General features: G+C 56.0%; 1 protein-coding gene across 7 annotated transcripts; it reads left to right on the plus strand.

Annotated features, from left to right (window-relative positions):
- Window positions 1-206: 206 nt before the first annotated feature.
- RBCK1 (RANBP2-type and C3HC4-type zinc finger containing 1) lies at window positions 207-16866 on the plus strand. 7 transcript variants are annotated; one of them, XM_040447437.1, is made up of 13 exons: window positions 207-245; window positions 865-954; window positions 2039-2183; window positions 6921-7014; window positions 7159-7357; window positions 8532-8653; window positions 8776-8949; window positions 10100-10260; window positions 11403-11514; window positions 14512-14691; window positions 15186-15284; window positions 15590-15733; window positions 15908-16297. In XM_040447437.1, the coding sequence occupies exons 2-13, from the start codon at window positions 933-935 to the stop codon at window positions 16073-16075; spliced, it is 1620 nt and encodes a 539-aa protein (XP_040303371.1). In that variant the 5' UTR covers window positions 207-245; window positions 865-932; the 3' UTR covers window positions 16076-16297. The 7 variants fall into 7 exon arrangements, with proteins under 7 accessions (XP_040303371.1, XP_040303374.1, XP_040303373.1 ...); XM_040447440.1 differs by lacking the exons at window positions 207-245; window positions 15908-16297 and adding exons at window positions 252-362; window positions 16687-16866; XM_040447439.1 differs by lacking the exon at window positions 207-245 and adding an exon at window positions 252-362 and having other exon boundaries at window positions 15629-15733; window positions 15908-16298.
- The last annotated feature ends 6 nt before the right edge of the window (window positions 16867-16872 follow it).

The raw sequence follows: 16872 nt of genomic DNA on the forward strand, positions 1-16872 counted from the left end.
CAGCGGGCTGGGGCCCTGTTGGGGCCAAAAGGAGAAGCAAGGAGCCTAATGGGGATAGAGCCTCGGTTTGTGTTTCGCAAACGGAGCTGAGGATGGGGCTGACCCTCCCGGGTGCGGGTGAGTATGCAGGGATGAGCCCCGCCCCCATCCCGTCCAATCCCCGCCCCCGGCGGCCACTGCCCCGCCCCTCCCCTCCAGACCCGCCCCCCGCCCCTTCCCGCGGCCGTGCGGGCGCGGCCTGCCGGGTGAGTGAGGGTCGGGGAGTCCCGGATCACAGCCCAACAGGGGTCACCCCGGTCAAGGTCCTTGAGCACCCCGGACCACCGCGACCCCGGCGCAGGGCGGGCGCCGCCGGGGACTGCGTAGGTGCCAGTCGCCGCCGGGTGTGCCGGGCGGTTGGGGGGGAGGGTGTCCGGATGTCCCGACAGTCTGCTGCCCCACTTCCGGGGCCTCCACTTTCACTTTCCCTTTCGCTGTAGCTGCTCCCCTCCCCTCCCGACTGTCTGGGGCCGCCCCGCAGGGGAGGGAGTGTGGCTGCAATCCCCGGCGCCAGGGGTGTTCCCAGAAGCGAGAAGTTGGGGGGACGGCCCTCGCCAGGGACTAACAGCGCCCGGCTGTGCGGCGTCACCCTCATCCCTGCACCAGGTCTGTCCCGCTTCCTCTGTCGCCCATTGTGGGCTTGGCTCGGTGCCCTTTGCCCTTTCACCTCCCACGCAGGGTCCCAGCCCGTTCCCATACCCGGTCTCCGGTGCTTGTGATGTTACCTGATTCCATCCAGGGACACCAAGGCATAAAGAGGGTTCGGGCCGGGCCGGAGGCCACCGGCCGGGACTGAATTACTTGTGGTCATCCGCCCTCTCCCAGGTGACCCAGGGATAGCATTTCTCCGGAGCTGCTGCCCCCGCCTGGGGGCATGGGCGCAACCACGCCAGATGGACGAGAAGACCAAGAAAGGTGGGCACAGCCTGGAAGCGGCTGGGAAACTTCCTTTAGGCGGTGGGCCCCCGGCAGGACCTGGCCTCCCCTGCCCTGAAGGGTGGGAGAGGTGGCTTTAACCGCACCCTCCCTCTATCCACCTGCCCCTCAGTTTCCTTCTTTGGGGCCTGGTTGCTTCTAGGGGCTGGTCCTTCAACTATGGCGTGTCCCTGAGGCCACCACGAGCCAGCACTGTGTTGTGATGGGGGTGGAGAGCTCCCAGAGAACACAGGAGATCTCTCAGGCTGGTGCAGGAGACAGATCTCAGTTGACCTAAATACCAGGGGTCCTTGCGCCCCCTCTTGCCCCCTCCACCTAGCACTGTAGAACATGTCAGATCATGTCATCACCCTGCTCAAAACCCACCCCGTGTCCCTCTGTGTTCTTAGGCCAGAGCCCTCGGTTAGCCCACAGTTCCCTCCTGGCTTCACTGACCTCACAGTCTTACCCCATTCACCCCCTTGTTCATTCTGATGGAGCCCCACTGGTTTCTTTCTGTACCCATCCAATCATTTCTGGCTCAAGACCTTTGCCCTGACCTTTCTCTCCACCTGGAATACTCTTCCCTAACTGGGTTTGGACACATCTAGCTTCTCCTGGTCTCAGCTTCAGTGTCCCCTCCTCCTAGAGGCCTTCCCTGATCTCCTTCTGCTGTTTATTTCCTTGCCAGCGTGGATCACAACCTGAATTTTTTTCTGCTGTCTATCTCCTTGCTGGGCCGGGAGGTCTGTCAGCACGGGGGACCCGTTTATCTTATTCACTGCTGAATCCCAGTTTCTGGGACAGCGGCTGGTACACAGTAGGAGCTCAGTAAATCCTTGTCACATAAATGAATGGAAGTTTGGGGGCCTGGGAGTCTGAAGGACAAATAGAACTACGTGAACAGGGAGGGGGAATGGGGAGTATCGGAGAAAGGGATTTTTAAGCTGGGTGCTGAAGGATATGTAGGAGTTCACCAGGGAGACAGAGGAAGCAGTAGGTGCAAGGGACCACCACCTGCCTCTCCCCCAGCTCCTGGAAAATAAACCGTGTGCTAACCTGCTTCCATTGTACTGGATTTCAGCCGAGGAGATGGCCCTGAGACTCACCCGAGCAGTGGCAGGCGGGGATGAACACGTGGCAGTGCAGTGTGCCATCTGGCTGGCAGAGCAACGGGTGCCCCTGAGTGTGCAACTGAAGCCTGAGGTCTCCCCAACACAGGACATCAGGTGAGGAGGGCACGACTGGCCTAAGTCTTAGGGCTTCCTGGAACCCAGTGGGCCGCAGTATATTCTTGCCGGTTATTCTCCTTTAAAAATTTTTTTTAATGTTTATTCATCTTTGAGAGACAGAGCATGAGCGGGGGAGGGGCAGAGAGAGACGGAGACACGGTATCCGAAGCAGGCTCCAGGCTCCGAGCTGTCACCACAGAGCCCGACGCGGGGCTCGAATTCATGGACCGCGAGATCATGACCCGAGCCGAAGTCGGACGCTCAACCGACTGAGCCACCCAGGCGCCCCTCTCGCCAGTTATTCTTAATGGCAGGTTCTGGTGTCAGGAGACCTAGCTTCAAACCCGAGCCCTGTCTGTCATCCACTGTGAGATCTATAGCAAGTCACTTCACCTCTCAGAATTTTCAGAGGTTTTTTGATTTTAAAAATGAGGCAATAATAGTAAGCCATCTCATAGGATTGTTAGAAGGTGTATTAGAATGTTAGTCCTCGGGGCGCCCGGGTGGCTCAGTCGGTTAAGTGTCCGACTTCGGCTCAGGTCACGATCTCGTGGTTTGCGAGTTCGAGCCCGGTGTTGGGTTCTGTGCTGACAGCTCAGAGCCTGGAGCCTGCTGGGTATTCTGTGTCTCCCTGTCTCTCTGCCCTTCCCCTGCTTGTGCTCTGTCTCTCTTTTTCCAAAAATAAGTAAACATTAAAAAAAAAAAAACACACATATAGAATGTTAGTCCTCATATAACAGAAAAAACATAGTAACGGTGGCATAAATAAATTTGATGGCAGGCAGTCTGTATGTGGGGGCTGTGCTTCCTGTAAGTCCCCGGAGACTCAGGCTTCTGTCTTGTTGCTCTGACATTCATGGGCTCCATTCTGCAGTTCGCTTCATGGTCTAGAATGGCTGTTCCAGCTCCGGCCATCCTATCAGCATTCTTGCCGATAGGGAGGAAGGTGTGGTGTCTCCCAGCCAGATGGGGGCCCCCAAATGTGGGGCGACCCAATTGGGTAGAAGCTGGCTGTGCAGGTGCAGAACAAAAGAGAACTGTATTGAAGACACCACCAGGGAGCGGTGGGCAGGACAGCAAAGCAGGCACTGTCTGTGGGGGGCTAGAGCTACAGGGGAGAATGAGAGAATATGGGGACGTTTGGAGTTTCCCCTTTTTTGGCCACTGTGCCTGGTGTGAGTGACCCCTTTGTCAGCGGGGGCTTAGGGATATTTTGAGGTGGGTCGCTTAATGAGCCTGTTTGCATTCAGCGGTGATGGTCGCTGTGGCCCCTTCTGTCTGTCTTACTCAAGTTGCCGTTCAAGCCTGTTGGCCAAAAGCGGCCTCTGCAGAAGGGAAGAGGGACCCCCGCTCCCACCCTTGAGGGCACAGCTCAGAGAGTTGCACACACTTCTTCCAATCAATTCCTGTGGACCAGAAGGTATTCTCACAGCCATGCTCGGCTTGAAGGGAGGCTGCGAAACACGACCAGGCATCCAACTAGAACTCAGGGTTTCTGTTAGCAAGTAGAGGCAAGGGAGAACGGAGGCTGGTCATCTTTCCCCAGGAGACTGAATTGCTCTCGGAATGCTTAGCACAATGCCTGGCACATGTCACTCACTCAGTGAATCGTGGTGCTTATCTTCCCCCCCAACCTGCTTTTTCATTGCTGCCTAGTAACTTTCTATTGCCTTGTAAAGGACACCGGTCCGTGCTTTTATTTGTAGTCTCTGCTCATCTCCCTCCCTTTCCCCAACCCCAGCCTTAGGCAGCCGCGAATCTACTTTTATCTCCAGGGACTTGCCTGGTCTGGACATTTCGCAGAAATGGAATCATACCGCATGTGGCCTCTTGTGTCCGGCTTCTTTCACTTAGCATCCTGTTTTCTCGATTCATCCGTGTGGTGGCGCGTATCAGAACTTTATTCCTTTCTGTTGCTCGATGATAATCTATATTGTACGAATATACCACATTTTCTCTGTTAATCATTTGATGGACATTTGGGGTTTTCCCGCTTGGGGGCTAACGTGAGTAATGATGCTGTGAACATTCGTGCCCAATCTTCTTTTTGAGTTTTACCGAGCTGTAATGGACACAGGACATTGTATTAGTTTAAGGTGTTGTGATCTTGTGAATTATAATAAGGAGTATTTTCTTGGTCTTTGTCCTTTCCTGGCACAGAGCTCCTTGGAACTTTACGTTTTTCGAATGGTAAAGGTGCCTTTTGTTGTGCAAATGAGGTGACCTTTGGAACCTCCCTAGATCACCTAAGGATGGGGGCCGCTGCTCACCAGAGAAACCAGCCAGTGTGATTAGAGGGTTGGAGTGTTCAGTCCCATCCCCCTGACCTCCTGGGAGGGGACGGGGACTGGAGGTAGAATCAGTCCCCAGTGGCAGTGGTCTCATCAGTCACGCCTATGTAATGAGATTTTCATAAAAACTGAAAACAGAGCTTCTGGGTTGGTGAACACGTGGAGATCTGGGGACGCTAGAGCACTCCAGAGGGCAGGGAAGCTACCACCCTTTCCCGGATGGTGTGCCTCGCACTGTGCATCTCTTCCAGATTCTTCCATCGGGCTGTCCCCGAATTATGTCCTTCCATAACAAACCAGTGGTCTCGTAAGGAAAATGTTTGAGTTCCGTGAACTGCTCTAGCAAATTAATGGAATCCCAGGAGTGGGCTGTTGGAACTCCCGATTCTGTATCCGATGACTCAGTACCGGCTTACGACTGCCATTTGAGAGGGGGCGGTCTCGTAGGACTGAGCCCTCAAGCTGCGGACACTGCTGCTGTTTCGGGGGTAGATCGGGTCAGAATTGAGTTGAAATGGAGGACGCCCTGCTGGTGCCTGAGAATTGCAGGAGCCTCCCTCTTCCCATCCACACGTTGGAAATCGAGTCTCGGAACCAGTTTAGATGCACGACATAATGACTTGGTACATGTATGTAATTGTGCAGTGATGAACACAGCAAGTTAACATCCATTGCCTCACATACTTACGTATTATTTTTTTAAGTATTCTCTATACCCCACATGGGGTTTGAACTCACCACCCTGGGATCGAGAGTCACATGCTCTACCAATGGAACCAGCCAGCCGCCCTTATCATTTATTTTTTTTTTTTTTGCAATGAGAGCTTTTAGGATTTATTGCCTGCAGTATTCAGATACATGAGGCAGAAATGTTAACGATAGTCACCATGCCTGTACATTACCTCCCTGTGACTTGCTTATTAACCTCAATACCATTATCACATCTAAAAAATTAAGAATAATCCCTTAAAATCCCCTAACACAGTTTATAGTATAATTTCCCTGATTATCTCATTGACAGTTTTTATAGTTGGGTTATTCCAATTAGGAGCCAGAGAAGATCTACACGGGTCCTTTCTTTCTTTCTTTTTTTTTTTTTTAAACATTATTTTTGAGAGACAGAGCATGAGCAGGGGAGGGGGAGAGAGAGAGGGAGACACAGAATCCGAAGCAGGCTCCAGGCTCTGAGCTGTTTGTTAGCACAGAGCCCGATGCGGGGCTCGAACTCATGAACTGTGAGACCATGACCTGAGCCGGAGTTGGACGCTCAACCGACTGAGCCACCCAGGCGCCCCGACATGTATCCTTTCTTAATCTTGCCTTTTTAATTCCTCCTCTTTATTTTTATGCCATTAATTTAAGAACCTTGGTCTTGGACCTCCAGGATTCCCCCACATGCTGGATTTATTAACTGCCACCTCGGGGTGTCATTTAAGTATCTCCAGTTTTTCTTGTGAACTTGTAGTTGGATCTAAAGGTTAGGTTAGTCTGGAGTCACTTTGTACATTTCCAGGAACTCGTCCTCATTTACTGATTATTTCTTGCTGTTCTTGTTCTGTGCTCTGATGTGTCTGTGTCCTTTGGGATCCAGTTCTGGTTTTTTTCATCGTAGCCCTTCCCTTTCGTGCTTTTGATCTTCCAGAAATGTTGAAGGGTCCTCCCTTGAGAAAGCTGGTGTTTCTCTGCAATAACACTGGGTTGAAGTCCTGCCTCTCACAGTCTCAGTGTTACTTGGTAGCCTCAGCGTAACCTGTCCGTGCCTCGTGTTTTTATCTGTAAAACAGCAGTGACAACAGTATCTGCCTCCTGGGTTTGTGGAGAGGATTAAACGGGCTAAAACATACTAAGTGCTGGGGCGCCTGGGTGGCTCAGTCGGTTAAGCGTCCGACTTCGACTCAGGTCACGATCTCGCGGTTTGTGCGTTCAAGCCCCCCATCGGGTTGTGTGCTGACAGCTCAGAGCCCGGAGCCTGCTTCTGATTCTGTGTCTCCTCCTTTCTCTGCCCTTCCCCTGCTCATGCTCTGTCTCTCAATAATAAATAAATGTTTAAAAAAATTTAAAAAAGAAACATATTAAGTGCTTTGAAGCATCGTGGCATATAGTAAATAACAACGATTGGTGGTTTGGCTAAAGAGCAAAGGAGGGGGAATGACCGGAGGCTGGAGAGTAGGGAGGGGCCCGGATCACGGAGGCCCTCGTGCCGCAGTGAGTCCAGATTGGATTCTCAGAAGAGCGTGGAGCCACCGCAGGGGTTTAAGCAGCGGGTTCTGATTCAGGAGGAAGCACAGGGCTGCGGGAATCCGGGAAAGGCCCCCTAACCCAGACTGGGCGTCTGTGGGCGCGTGCGCGTGTATATGTACACGTGCAGCTGCGTGCACAAGCGTGCAGACAGGTACGTGCCAGCAGCTGGTGGCTGAGGTTGGACCTGTGACCTTCTCCGCAGGCTGTGGGTGAGTGTGGAGGATGCTCAGATGCACACAGTCACCATCTGGCTCACAGTGCGTCCGGACATGACGGTGGCTTCCCTCAAGGACATGGTGAGTTGGGGGGAGGGGGGTGCAGGCGGAAGTGGAGGGGGTACACGAAAGGGAAACATCAGGGCAGACGCTTCCCATTTTACGTCCACTTCTCTTTACTCTGGTCCTCCCTTTCCCCTCTCCCTCTCTCCATGTCCCCGCCAGGTATTCCTGGACTACGGCTTTCCACCCGTCCTACAGCAGTGGGTCATTGGGCAGCGGCTGGCCCGGGACCAGGAAACCCTGCACTCCCATGGGGTGCGGCGGAATGGGGACAGCGCCTACCTCTACCTGCTGTCAGCCTGCAACACCTCACTTAACCCTCAGGAGCTGCAGCGGGAGAGGCAGTTGCGGATGCTGGAAGGTGAGACTCTGCCTCTGAGTGGCACGGGACTCATCTGAGGTCGCAGGGCAAGAGGGAGCAGAGTCCGTGGACTTTTGGTCAGGAACTCTCACCAGGAGGACCTTATCCATAGTGCACAAAGGACACCCCCCCCCCCCGGAGGGAGCCATTTCTGGAGCCGGTGGTCTGGGGGAGAGGGGCTGAGTCCAGCCCCCCGGCCCCAGCATTTATCAGCTGTGTGACCTTGGGCCAGTCCCTTCCTGTCTCCACTCCTCAGTTTCTAAATCTGTAAATTGGATACCATGATAATAATAGCATTTATTCTCAATTTTAAAAATTTTTATCTGGAAATAGTTCAGACAGACAGAAAAGTTGCAAAGTTGTACAAAGAATTGCATAACAAATTCCCAAGGACCTTTCGCGTGTATTCCCCCAAATATTAACATTTCACCACAACTGCTTTGCTTTATCATTCTCTATACACAACTGTTTTTATATGCGTAAATACTTCTGTTTTCTGAACGGTTCTGAAGTGCAGACATGATGTATCCCTCTCCCCTAAAAATTTCAGTGTGCATTTTCTTTAAAATAGGGTCATTTTCTTACATTACCACATACAGCTACCAAATTTAGGAAACCAACAATGATAAAGTACTGTTATCTAATCCACACATGTTACCCAGATTTGACCAGTTGTCTCACTAATGTCCTTTATAGCAGGAGACTTGGCCATGGCGTCGTGTCTCCCAGGGTCTTTCAGTCTTTGGTACCCTAGTCTTCTGGTGACTGTCCTGATACTTGAAGACTCCAGCCAGTTTTTTTTGTTTTGTTTTTTTTTTCCCGCTTTTCTGTCCGATGGCCCTTCATGAATGGTTGCAGATTCAGGATTTGGCAGGAGCAGGACAGAAGTGTTTGTCCCTCTAGGTGCATAACTTGAGCATAGGAGGCCTGTCTTTAGGCGGAGGGGTTTTAAGCCGGGAGCACGCGGGAGCATTCACGGGTGGAGGAGGGACTCTGACTTTGTGGGAGCCCGACACTCAGCCAGGTCTGGGCTCACCTGGGGAACCGAGCTGGAGACTCCCCCAGGGAGGAGGGAGAAGACGAAGGAGAGGAGCTGTGCGGGGCGCGCGGCTGACACAGAGTGTGCGCCGAGTGGGCTGCGTGGATCTGCCACCCCCTAAATCCTCCTCCCTAGATCTGGGCTTCAAGGACCTCACGCTTCAGCCCCGGGGCCCCCTGGAGCCAGCCCCCACCAAGCCCGGAGCCCCCCAGGAGCCGGGGCGGGGCCAGCCCGAAGCCGCGCCCGAACCCCCGCCGGTAAGCCGCCCCCACCTCCGCGCGCGCCCTTGATCGCGCGCCCCGCCCCCGACTCCGCCTCCACGCTCCCGGACCCCTCCCCGCGCCGTGCTCAGCCCCACACCCTCCGACTCTGCCCCCAGGTGGGCTGGCAGTGCCCCGGCTGCACCTTCATTAACAAGCCCACGAGGCCTGGCTGCGAGATGTGCTGCCGGGCGCGGCCTGAGGCCTACCAGGTTCCCGCCTCGTACCAGCCGGACGAGGAGGAGAGAGCGCGCCTGGCGGGCGAGGAGGAGGCGCTGCGCCAGTACCAGCAGGTGGGCGCGGCGGCCTCGGACCAAACACCTGTGGGCCGGGCGGGGAGGCGTACGGTGGGACGGGAGGCACCTCCGCATTGCCGCTCCAACCCCGTGGCTGCCTTGCCCCCTCCTGACCCCCCCGCTGCTGTTGACCCCGCACTTGACTGTGGCCCGCCCTCTCCTGGAGGTCTTAAGTGCTGAGACCCTGCTCCCAGGCTGTGATCACATGCCCCGCCCCCACTTCGGCTGTGGCTCCGCCCCTAGCTTTGACACACACCCACTGTGCACACGACTGCCCCAGGCTGTGACTCCCTCACCCTGTTTCCGACCACGCTCGTATCCACCTTCCCCTTATCCACCTGTGATAGTTACTGCTCCACTTAGACATGACCTCACCCTGGACCCTGCTACTCCCGACCCCCTCCCTCCCCGTTGGGGTTCACCCCTGACTTCCTGGGAGCCTGGACCGTGCCCTTCACTGCTCCCCGTAAGATTGGCCCCGCCCTCTGTCCTGCCCCTTCCGTAGTTATGCCCCCCGATCCTGACACAAGCCCTGATTACACAGATGCCAGACCCTGAGTGTCCCCCATTCTGATTGGATGCCCCCCACCTGCTTTCTCCTCGGACCCAGTGCTGCCCTTGCCCCACCCCAGCCATGACCTCATTCGTGGTCTTACCTACAACCTTGGCCCAGACCCCGTCCTCTCTCCGGTCTTGCTTTGCTCTCTAGCTTTATCACCACCCCCATACCCCTGACCCACTCTGTGACCTTGACGGGCTCCGACTCCACCACCCCCCGCCCTGCTTCTGGGCGGGGATGTGAACCCTCTTAAGACCCCCAGACTACCCCCTCAGACTCCTTCCCTTCACTATTGCCATCACTCCCTCTCGTGGCTTGACCCCTGGTTGCAGCTCCAACCTGCCTCTGCCTGGCCCGCCTCCTGTCATTGGCTTCCCCGCCTCCCCTCCTGCCCTGGCCCCATCCTTCCCATCATCTCGTCTCCCGCCCACTGCCAGGCCACCTCCACCCCCACCCAGGGATCCTGACTCTCCCCCAGCTTTGCCCCGCCTCCGGGGTCTGACCTGGCCCCCCTGGTCCTGCCCCCTTCCTGGTCTGACCCTCCCCCGAGACCCTGACCCGCCCCGCGGCCCCGCCCCGTGTGCCCAGCGGAAGCAGCAGCAGCAGGAGGGAAACTACCTGCAACACGTCCAGCTGGATCAGAGGAGCCTGGTGCTGAACACCGAGCCCACCGAGTGCCCCGTGTGCTACTTGGTGCTGGCGCCCGGCGATGCCGTGGTGCTGCGTGAGTGTCTGCACGCCTTCTGCAGGTGCGGCCCCCAACCCCACCCCCAGCAACGCAGCGTTTGTCGCAGCCGCCGATTACCGGAGGGCTGAGAGTGGGTGGGGCCTGTGCGCTTACATCTCATTGGACGCTCACAAAAACCTGCGAGGTAGGCGCTGTCTCCCCATTTTGCAGAGGGGGAATGTGAGGTTCGGAGGCCAGCCGCTTGCTCAAGGCCACACTGCTCAGGCATTCTGGTTCCAGAGCCTGCGCCCTTTGCCGCTCTCTGCGGCAGGCCCAGCCAAGGGCACTGAGGCCCTAGCGCCGCCAGACTGAGCCAGCCCCGCTCTCCGCCTGGCTGGTGGGCAGACCGTCCTCTGAGGCTCCGCCAGGCCACCGGTCCTGCGCTGTGCAGACCATGTCCGCCTTCACCACAGCGGACGTTCGCACGGCCCCTGGGTGCCAGGGACTGTGCCAGGCCTGGGGATCCAGGAGGGAACAAAGAAGCTCAGTTCCTGCCTCCTTGGAGCTTACGTTCCGGTGGAGAGAGTCTGATATTAATCGAATAATCGCTGATGGAATTGTAAATTGTGTCAAATGCTAAGCACCAGCGGATTGTGATTAGTGGATTCCGATCAAAGAACAGGGGCCCTGCTCCAGGAGCGGGTCAGGAGAGCCCCTAAGGGGGTAGCATTTGAGCAGAGACCCGAGGGTCTGCTGCAGCGGTCTGCCTGGCCTGTCTGTGGCCAAGCAGGCGTCAGTGTGGCTGGAGCAGAGATGGACCGAGAGATTAGTTAGAGAGGGCAAGTCCTCAGGGCTCTTGTGAGCCGTAGTGAGGCGAGCAGGTTTGTTCTGGGCGGATCCGGATGGGGGGCTGCTGGGGACTGTGAGGCCAGTGTGTTGGGAATGGTGTCGGAGGGCGAGGTGGGCCCAGGGAACCCGGGAAGGATGCTTCTGCTCTGCTCCAGGCAAGGAGTGATGGGGGCCTGGACCAGAGCAATGGGGGGATGGCTGTGGGGTGCACAGAAGTGGATGCTTTGGAGATGGGTTTATGGGAGGGATATGAAGGAAGAGGGGAATTGAAGAGAAGCCCACCTGGGGTCAGGCCTCACTACGTGAGGGGTGGAATCCAGGTGGATGGGCTTCAGATGACCCTAACCTCCCCCTCCCACCCTTCACCCCCTCCAGGGAGTGTCTGCAGGGCACCATCCGCAACAGCCAGGAGGCCGAGGTCTCCTGCCCCTTCATTGACAACACGTACTCGTGCTCGGGCAAGCTGCTGGAGAGGGAGATCCGGGCGGTAAGGCCAGGGGCGGAGGGCGCACCCTGAGCTGGCAGGTGGGGATGGGGTTGGGGGCACCGGTCTCAGCACACATTTATCCGGAGCCTTCTGTGTGGGCTGCTGAGGGCCAAGCAGTGAACAGGATGGGACTTGGGGGAAGTAGGCGGTAAAGAAAGCACTCTTGGGAAGGAAAGACAGCAGAGCCATTAAGAATGGGGAAATTCTGGGGCCATTGGCCTGGGTGACCTCCGGTCAGATCCTCACCCCGTGCCTTGGTTTTCTCATCTCAGCTAGGGTCGCAGTTAGCTTCTTCGAAGGTTGCGAAGAATATAGTAGAGCGTGTGTGTAAAAGACTTCAGAGTAATGGGTGAGCCCTCGCATCCGTTTGCTTTTGCCGCCTGACAAGTTATCCCAGACGTAGTGTCTTCAAACAACCACTGTTTATTTAGTTCACGAATCTGCAAGTGAGTCATCGGGGTTGGACTTAGCCAGATGATTCTTCTAGCTCCAGCTGGGCCTGGCTGGTCCCATGTGGGTTTAGCCGGTGGATCAGCTGTCACGGGCTGATTTATGATGGCCTTATTTGCAATGGCGGGGCGGCTGGGCCTGTTTCCGCTTTGCTCTGTCACCCACCGGCAGGCTGGTCAAGGCCTGCTCCCGGGCTGGTGGCCTCCAGGGTCCCGGAGCAGCCAGCAGGGAGCTCCAGTGCAAGAGTCCTTGCCACGCGTCTGCTCTTTTTGCTGCCATCCCAGTGAGCATGCTCGAGCCCATAGTCCCCGCGAGGGCACCATCCAAGGGTGTGGAGTCAGGGAGACATGAATAAATCGGGGCCCTTTCTCCAGCAATCCATTCCGGTGTTGCACACGTCTGCACGAGTGTGTTCGCTGTTACTATTATTATTATCATCAAGATCCCACCCTTCTTGGAGTCTCCATTCCCCCCCCCTGGAAAATCGACTGCTGGGCCTGATTCGTGGTTTTTAAACTGCTCGGGACTGGCCTTCTCAGAATTGGGCATCTTGGGGTTCCCAGACCAAAACATGGAGGCAGGGTCACAGTGGCTGAGGTCCAAATGGGAGACCCACCCCCCCCTCCAACAGGCACATCCGCGAGACCTCTGTACCTCCTGCCTCTCCCTTAGGATCCTGCTTCCGAGAACGTCCCTGACTGCACCAAATATTTCCTGGAGCCCAAGGGGTCTACCTCTGCTCCAAAAGGGGAGGCAGAGAGGGTAGAACTTGGGGAACTTCTCCCCACATCCAAGAACAGCCTCGTTTTTATCTGTTGTCTGTGGGGCACTGGGGAAGGGCGGCTCTGGGTGGTTGCTGAGGCCTTCTCACTCGGGCCTGGAAAGGCCCCCAGACATAGAGTCCTTCCAGATGTCCCGGCACCCATCGTCATCATCCAGGGGTTTTTCCCTTGAGGTCCACCCCTGCCAAGGGCATTGTGATGGGGCCAGAGCTCCTTCCAGGGGGCCGCAGGGCCCTGTGCTTCCCCAGAGGCCTTGGGAGTTGACCCAAGACTCAGAATGCTCAGGTGTGGCAGAGGGAGAAAGCGGCAGAGATCAGCAGGGTGACGCAGTGGAGTTTATCTTTACAAAAAAGATGCCTAAACCACATAGAACCGGAACAGAAATCAAAGAGAAAAGTCACCCACAACCCCCGCATCTCAGAAAATCCCCGGATACATTTTTTCCGTTTCCCTTGGTGTCTGTGGGCAGACATGATTTTATTCCTTTTTATTTATTTATTTATTTTTATTTTTTTTAACGTTTATTTATTTTTGGGACAGAGAGAGACAGAGCATGAACGGGGGAGGGGCAGAGAGAGAGAGGGAGACACAGCATCGGAAACAGGCTCCAGGCTCCGAGCCATCAGCCCAGAGCCCGACGCGGGGCTCGAACTCACGGACCGCGAGATCGTGACCTGGCTGAAGTCGGATGCTTAACCGACTGCGCCACCCAGGCGCCCCGATTTTATTCCTTTTTAAATCAGCTTTACTAAGGTGAACTTTGCAGGCAATAAAAAGCACCCATTGTAAGCATGCAGTTGGGTGAATTTTGACAGACGTAACTCTCGTAATCAGCCCCCAATCAACATGGGGAATGTAGGCATGATTTTTACTTGTGACCAGCATAGATACACCTTTTGCTATGTTGCTATAGAACTTTTCTGAGGATTATTATAAATCTCTATGGCATGTATCCTGCTTATATCTCTTCTCTTAATAATTCCAGTTTCTCAGTTTGTAACGAATGCTTCAAGAACTTTTTGAATGGTGTCTCTTCTTGTACATTATTTTCTTGGGATGAACCTGTAGATGGGGAGTGAGTCCTAAAGGGTCAGAGAAGTTTTGTTGAAACGTAATTGCCACACGGCTGTCTCCCAGTGTGATGTACCAGGATACTAGTTTAACCACATCTTCGCCAGCATTGCTGGTTATTATTTTTGTTTATTGTTCCTTTTTTTTTAAATTGTAGAATATACATAACAGAATTTCCCATTTTTACCATTTTTCTTTTCTTTTTTCCCCCCATTTTTACCATGTTAAGTGTACAGGTCTGTGGCATTAAGTACACTCACATTGTGCACCTATCACCACCGTCCATCTCCAGAACTTCTAATCCACTTTTTGAATGAGAGTTTTTATTTAAAAAAAAAAATTTTTTTTTAATGCTTTTATTTTTGAGAGAGAAAGAGACAGAGTGCCAGCAGGGGAAGGGCAGAGAGAGAGAGAGGGAGACACAGAATCCGAAGCAGGCTCCAGGCTCTGAGCTGTTAGCACAGAGCCCGACGCGGGGCTCAAACCCACAAACCGTGAGATCATGACCCGAGCCAAAGTTGGATGTTTAACCAACTGAGCCACCCAGGCGCCCCTTGAATGGAGTTTTTAAACACTGAGCAGGGCTGGGTTGGACTTCATGGGTCGAGGGCTTCCTGGAGGATATTTGGTGGCTGGGCGGGCCCGCGTCAGCTGTTCTGAACCCCGAGCAAACAAGGTTGTGGCCTCTCGGCAGCTGCTGCCCCCCGAGGATTACCAGCGATTTCTGGACCTGGGCGTCTCCATCGCGGAAAACCGCAGTGCCTTCAGCTACCACTGCAAGACCCCGGACTGTAAGGGATGGTGCTTCTTTGAGGATGATGTCAACGAGTTTACCTGCCCAGTGTGCTTCCACGTCAACTGCCTGCTGTGTAAGGTGGGGACAGGGGCCCACGCTGTCCAGTCACCCTAGTCCTGCCAGGAGCTCACTGCACCCCGGTGCTTGTTCTCCTGGCAAGGGAGCTGTGACCCCAGCCTGGTTGTTTCACCACGGACAGCCGCACGTCGATGGCGGGGCCTGGTCCGGGCCCCAAACTGAGCCTGACCCTTGGACCGAGCCCTGGCTCTCGGTGGAACCTCAGCCTAGCCTGAGCCTCGGCCCGAAACTGAGCCCTGACCCTGGCCTCCTAGTCACACACCAACCCGCCCCTGGCCCCAGACTGATGCTCAACCCCTGTCCTGAATTGAGCCCGGACCCCAAACCCAGACTGAGTCTTGCCGGACCCTGACCTCAGGCCGCTCCCCGCCCTCATCGTCTCAGTGGTTGACCCCTAATGAGACTGGTCTCGAGACCAGACGAGACGATGCCCGTCTCTGGTCTCTCCAGACTGGTCTGGAGCCTTCTCACATCGAGCCCCTCGCCCGCCACAGGCCATCCACGAGCAGATGAACTGCAAGGAGTACCAGGACGACCTGGCCCTGCGGGCTCAGAACGATGTGGCCGCCAGGCAGACAACAGAGATGCTCAGGGTGAGGCAGCGTCAAGGCTGAGGCCTGGGGATTTGGGTTCTGGGAGGGTTCGGTCCGCAGGTTGGGGGCTTCTCAGTTCTCAGAAAGGGCTGGTCACTGCCATCCAGAAGCGGGACTGGTTAGGACAAGCGGTCACGGGGTGAGTAGCGGGGAGCACGTCTACAAAAGGCAGAAGAGCGTAGGAGAGTGACCCCACACCCCCAGAGGGCCAGCCGGTTTGTCCCTGCGGTGGGCCAGGGGTCAGGGAGGGCTCCGGCCGGCAGCCGCCCCAGCCCGGCTGAAGGCTGGCACCTGCCGTGCCCCAGTCCATGCTGCAGCAGGGCGAGGCCATGCACTGCCCACAGTGCCGCATCGTGGTGCAGAAGAAGGACGGCTGTGACTGGATCCGCTGCACCGTCTGCCACACCGAAATCTGCTGGGTCACCAAGGGCCCACGCTGGGGGCCTGGGGTGAGTCTTGGGGGCGGGCGGGGGGAAGCAGAGGCTGGGGAGCATGACGGGGAGGCGCCCGGGCGCCTCCCCCCAGAGTGGGGAACAGCCCCTGGGCCAAATCCAACTCCCTGCCTGGATCCGTCCAGTTTGTAAAGTGAGGACTGTTTTTACATTTTTTAAACGGTTGAAAAGTATCGAGAAAAGAAGTTGTTTGGTGTGACACGTGAAAATGATGCGAGACGCGAGTTTCACGTCCACAAGCAGCGTGTTCTGGGAGCACAGCCACGTGCATTCGTTGTGTACCGTCCGTGGCCGCTTTTGCACTACAAAGGCCGAGACCCGATGGCCCCAGACACCTGAGATGGAAGCGGCACTTTGCAGAAAAAGTTTGCTGACCGCACCCTAGAGGGCAGTGAGTGAGGATTCAGTCTGGGCCCAGAGGCAGAGCGGGTCCCCGGGTCTGGTGTACGCCGGCTGTGTGGTTAGGCTGTTCCGAGCCTCAGTTTCTTCATCTGTGAAATGGAGATGATGGCAGGCGTCTTGCAGGCTTGTCCTCAAAACCAAATGAAAGCATGCAATCAGGGCTGAGTTCCTGGGGTCGGGGGCTCGTAGTTGTATCCGGGCGGACCCCGGGACGGACGGAGGCAGAGGGAGCGTCTCTCAAGCTGCCAATGTGCTGACCCACCCAGGATTTGCAGACAGCCGTCACGTCCCTTGCCTGCTCTGGGTCTAGGGGAGCACAGACTGGGACCCTGTAATTAGGGGTGCTGCGGGAGCCCAGAAAGATCCTAACTGACTGCCTCCGCCAGGTAGCTGAGGCCAAGAAGGCCATTCGTGGCAGGCGGCCCTGCCCGAGCAAAGGGCCGGAGTGGGGGTGTGCAGGGCTTTGAGGGTGTGATGGAGCAGCGGGGCGGGCCGGGGGCGGGGCACTGTTTTCACTGCCATGACCTTCTCTCCTCCCCATCCTCTAGGGCCCAGGAGACACCAGTGGGGGCTGCCGTTGCCGGGTGAATGGGATTCCTTGCCACCCCAGCTGTCAGAACTGCCACTAGCTGAGGATGGTCCGGTCCCCACGCTGACCCAGCCCCCCATCCATCCCCATGCTGCTGTGGGACAGGGCTGGTGCTTTGGCTCTCATTTGTGGCCTGGGAGATGCC

The sequence above is a fragment of the Herpailurus yagouaroundi genome, unplaced genomic scaffold, assembly GCF_014898765.1.
Source record: "Herpailurus yagouaroundi ecotype Mexico unplaced genomic scaffold, PumYag 196, whole genome shotgun sequence".
In the NCBI taxonomy this organism is placed as follows: Eukaryota; Metazoa; Chordata; class Mammalia; order Carnivora; family Felidae; genus Herpailurus; species Herpailurus yagouaroundi.

Bases quoted from the DNA above. Each gene is read 5' to 3' on its own strand.
- RBCK1 (XM_040447437.1), top strand. From the start codon at position 933: ATGGACGAGAAGACCAAGAAAG. The intron at 14,692-15,185 runs GTGGGGACAGGG...CGCCCGCCACAG, and splicing joins TCAACTGCCTGCTGTGTAAG to GCCATCCACGAGCAGATGAA. The intron at 15,734-15,907 runs GTGAGTCTTGGG...ACGGTTGAAAAG, and splicing joins GCCCACGCTGGGGGCCTGGG to TATCGAGAAAAGAAGTTGTT.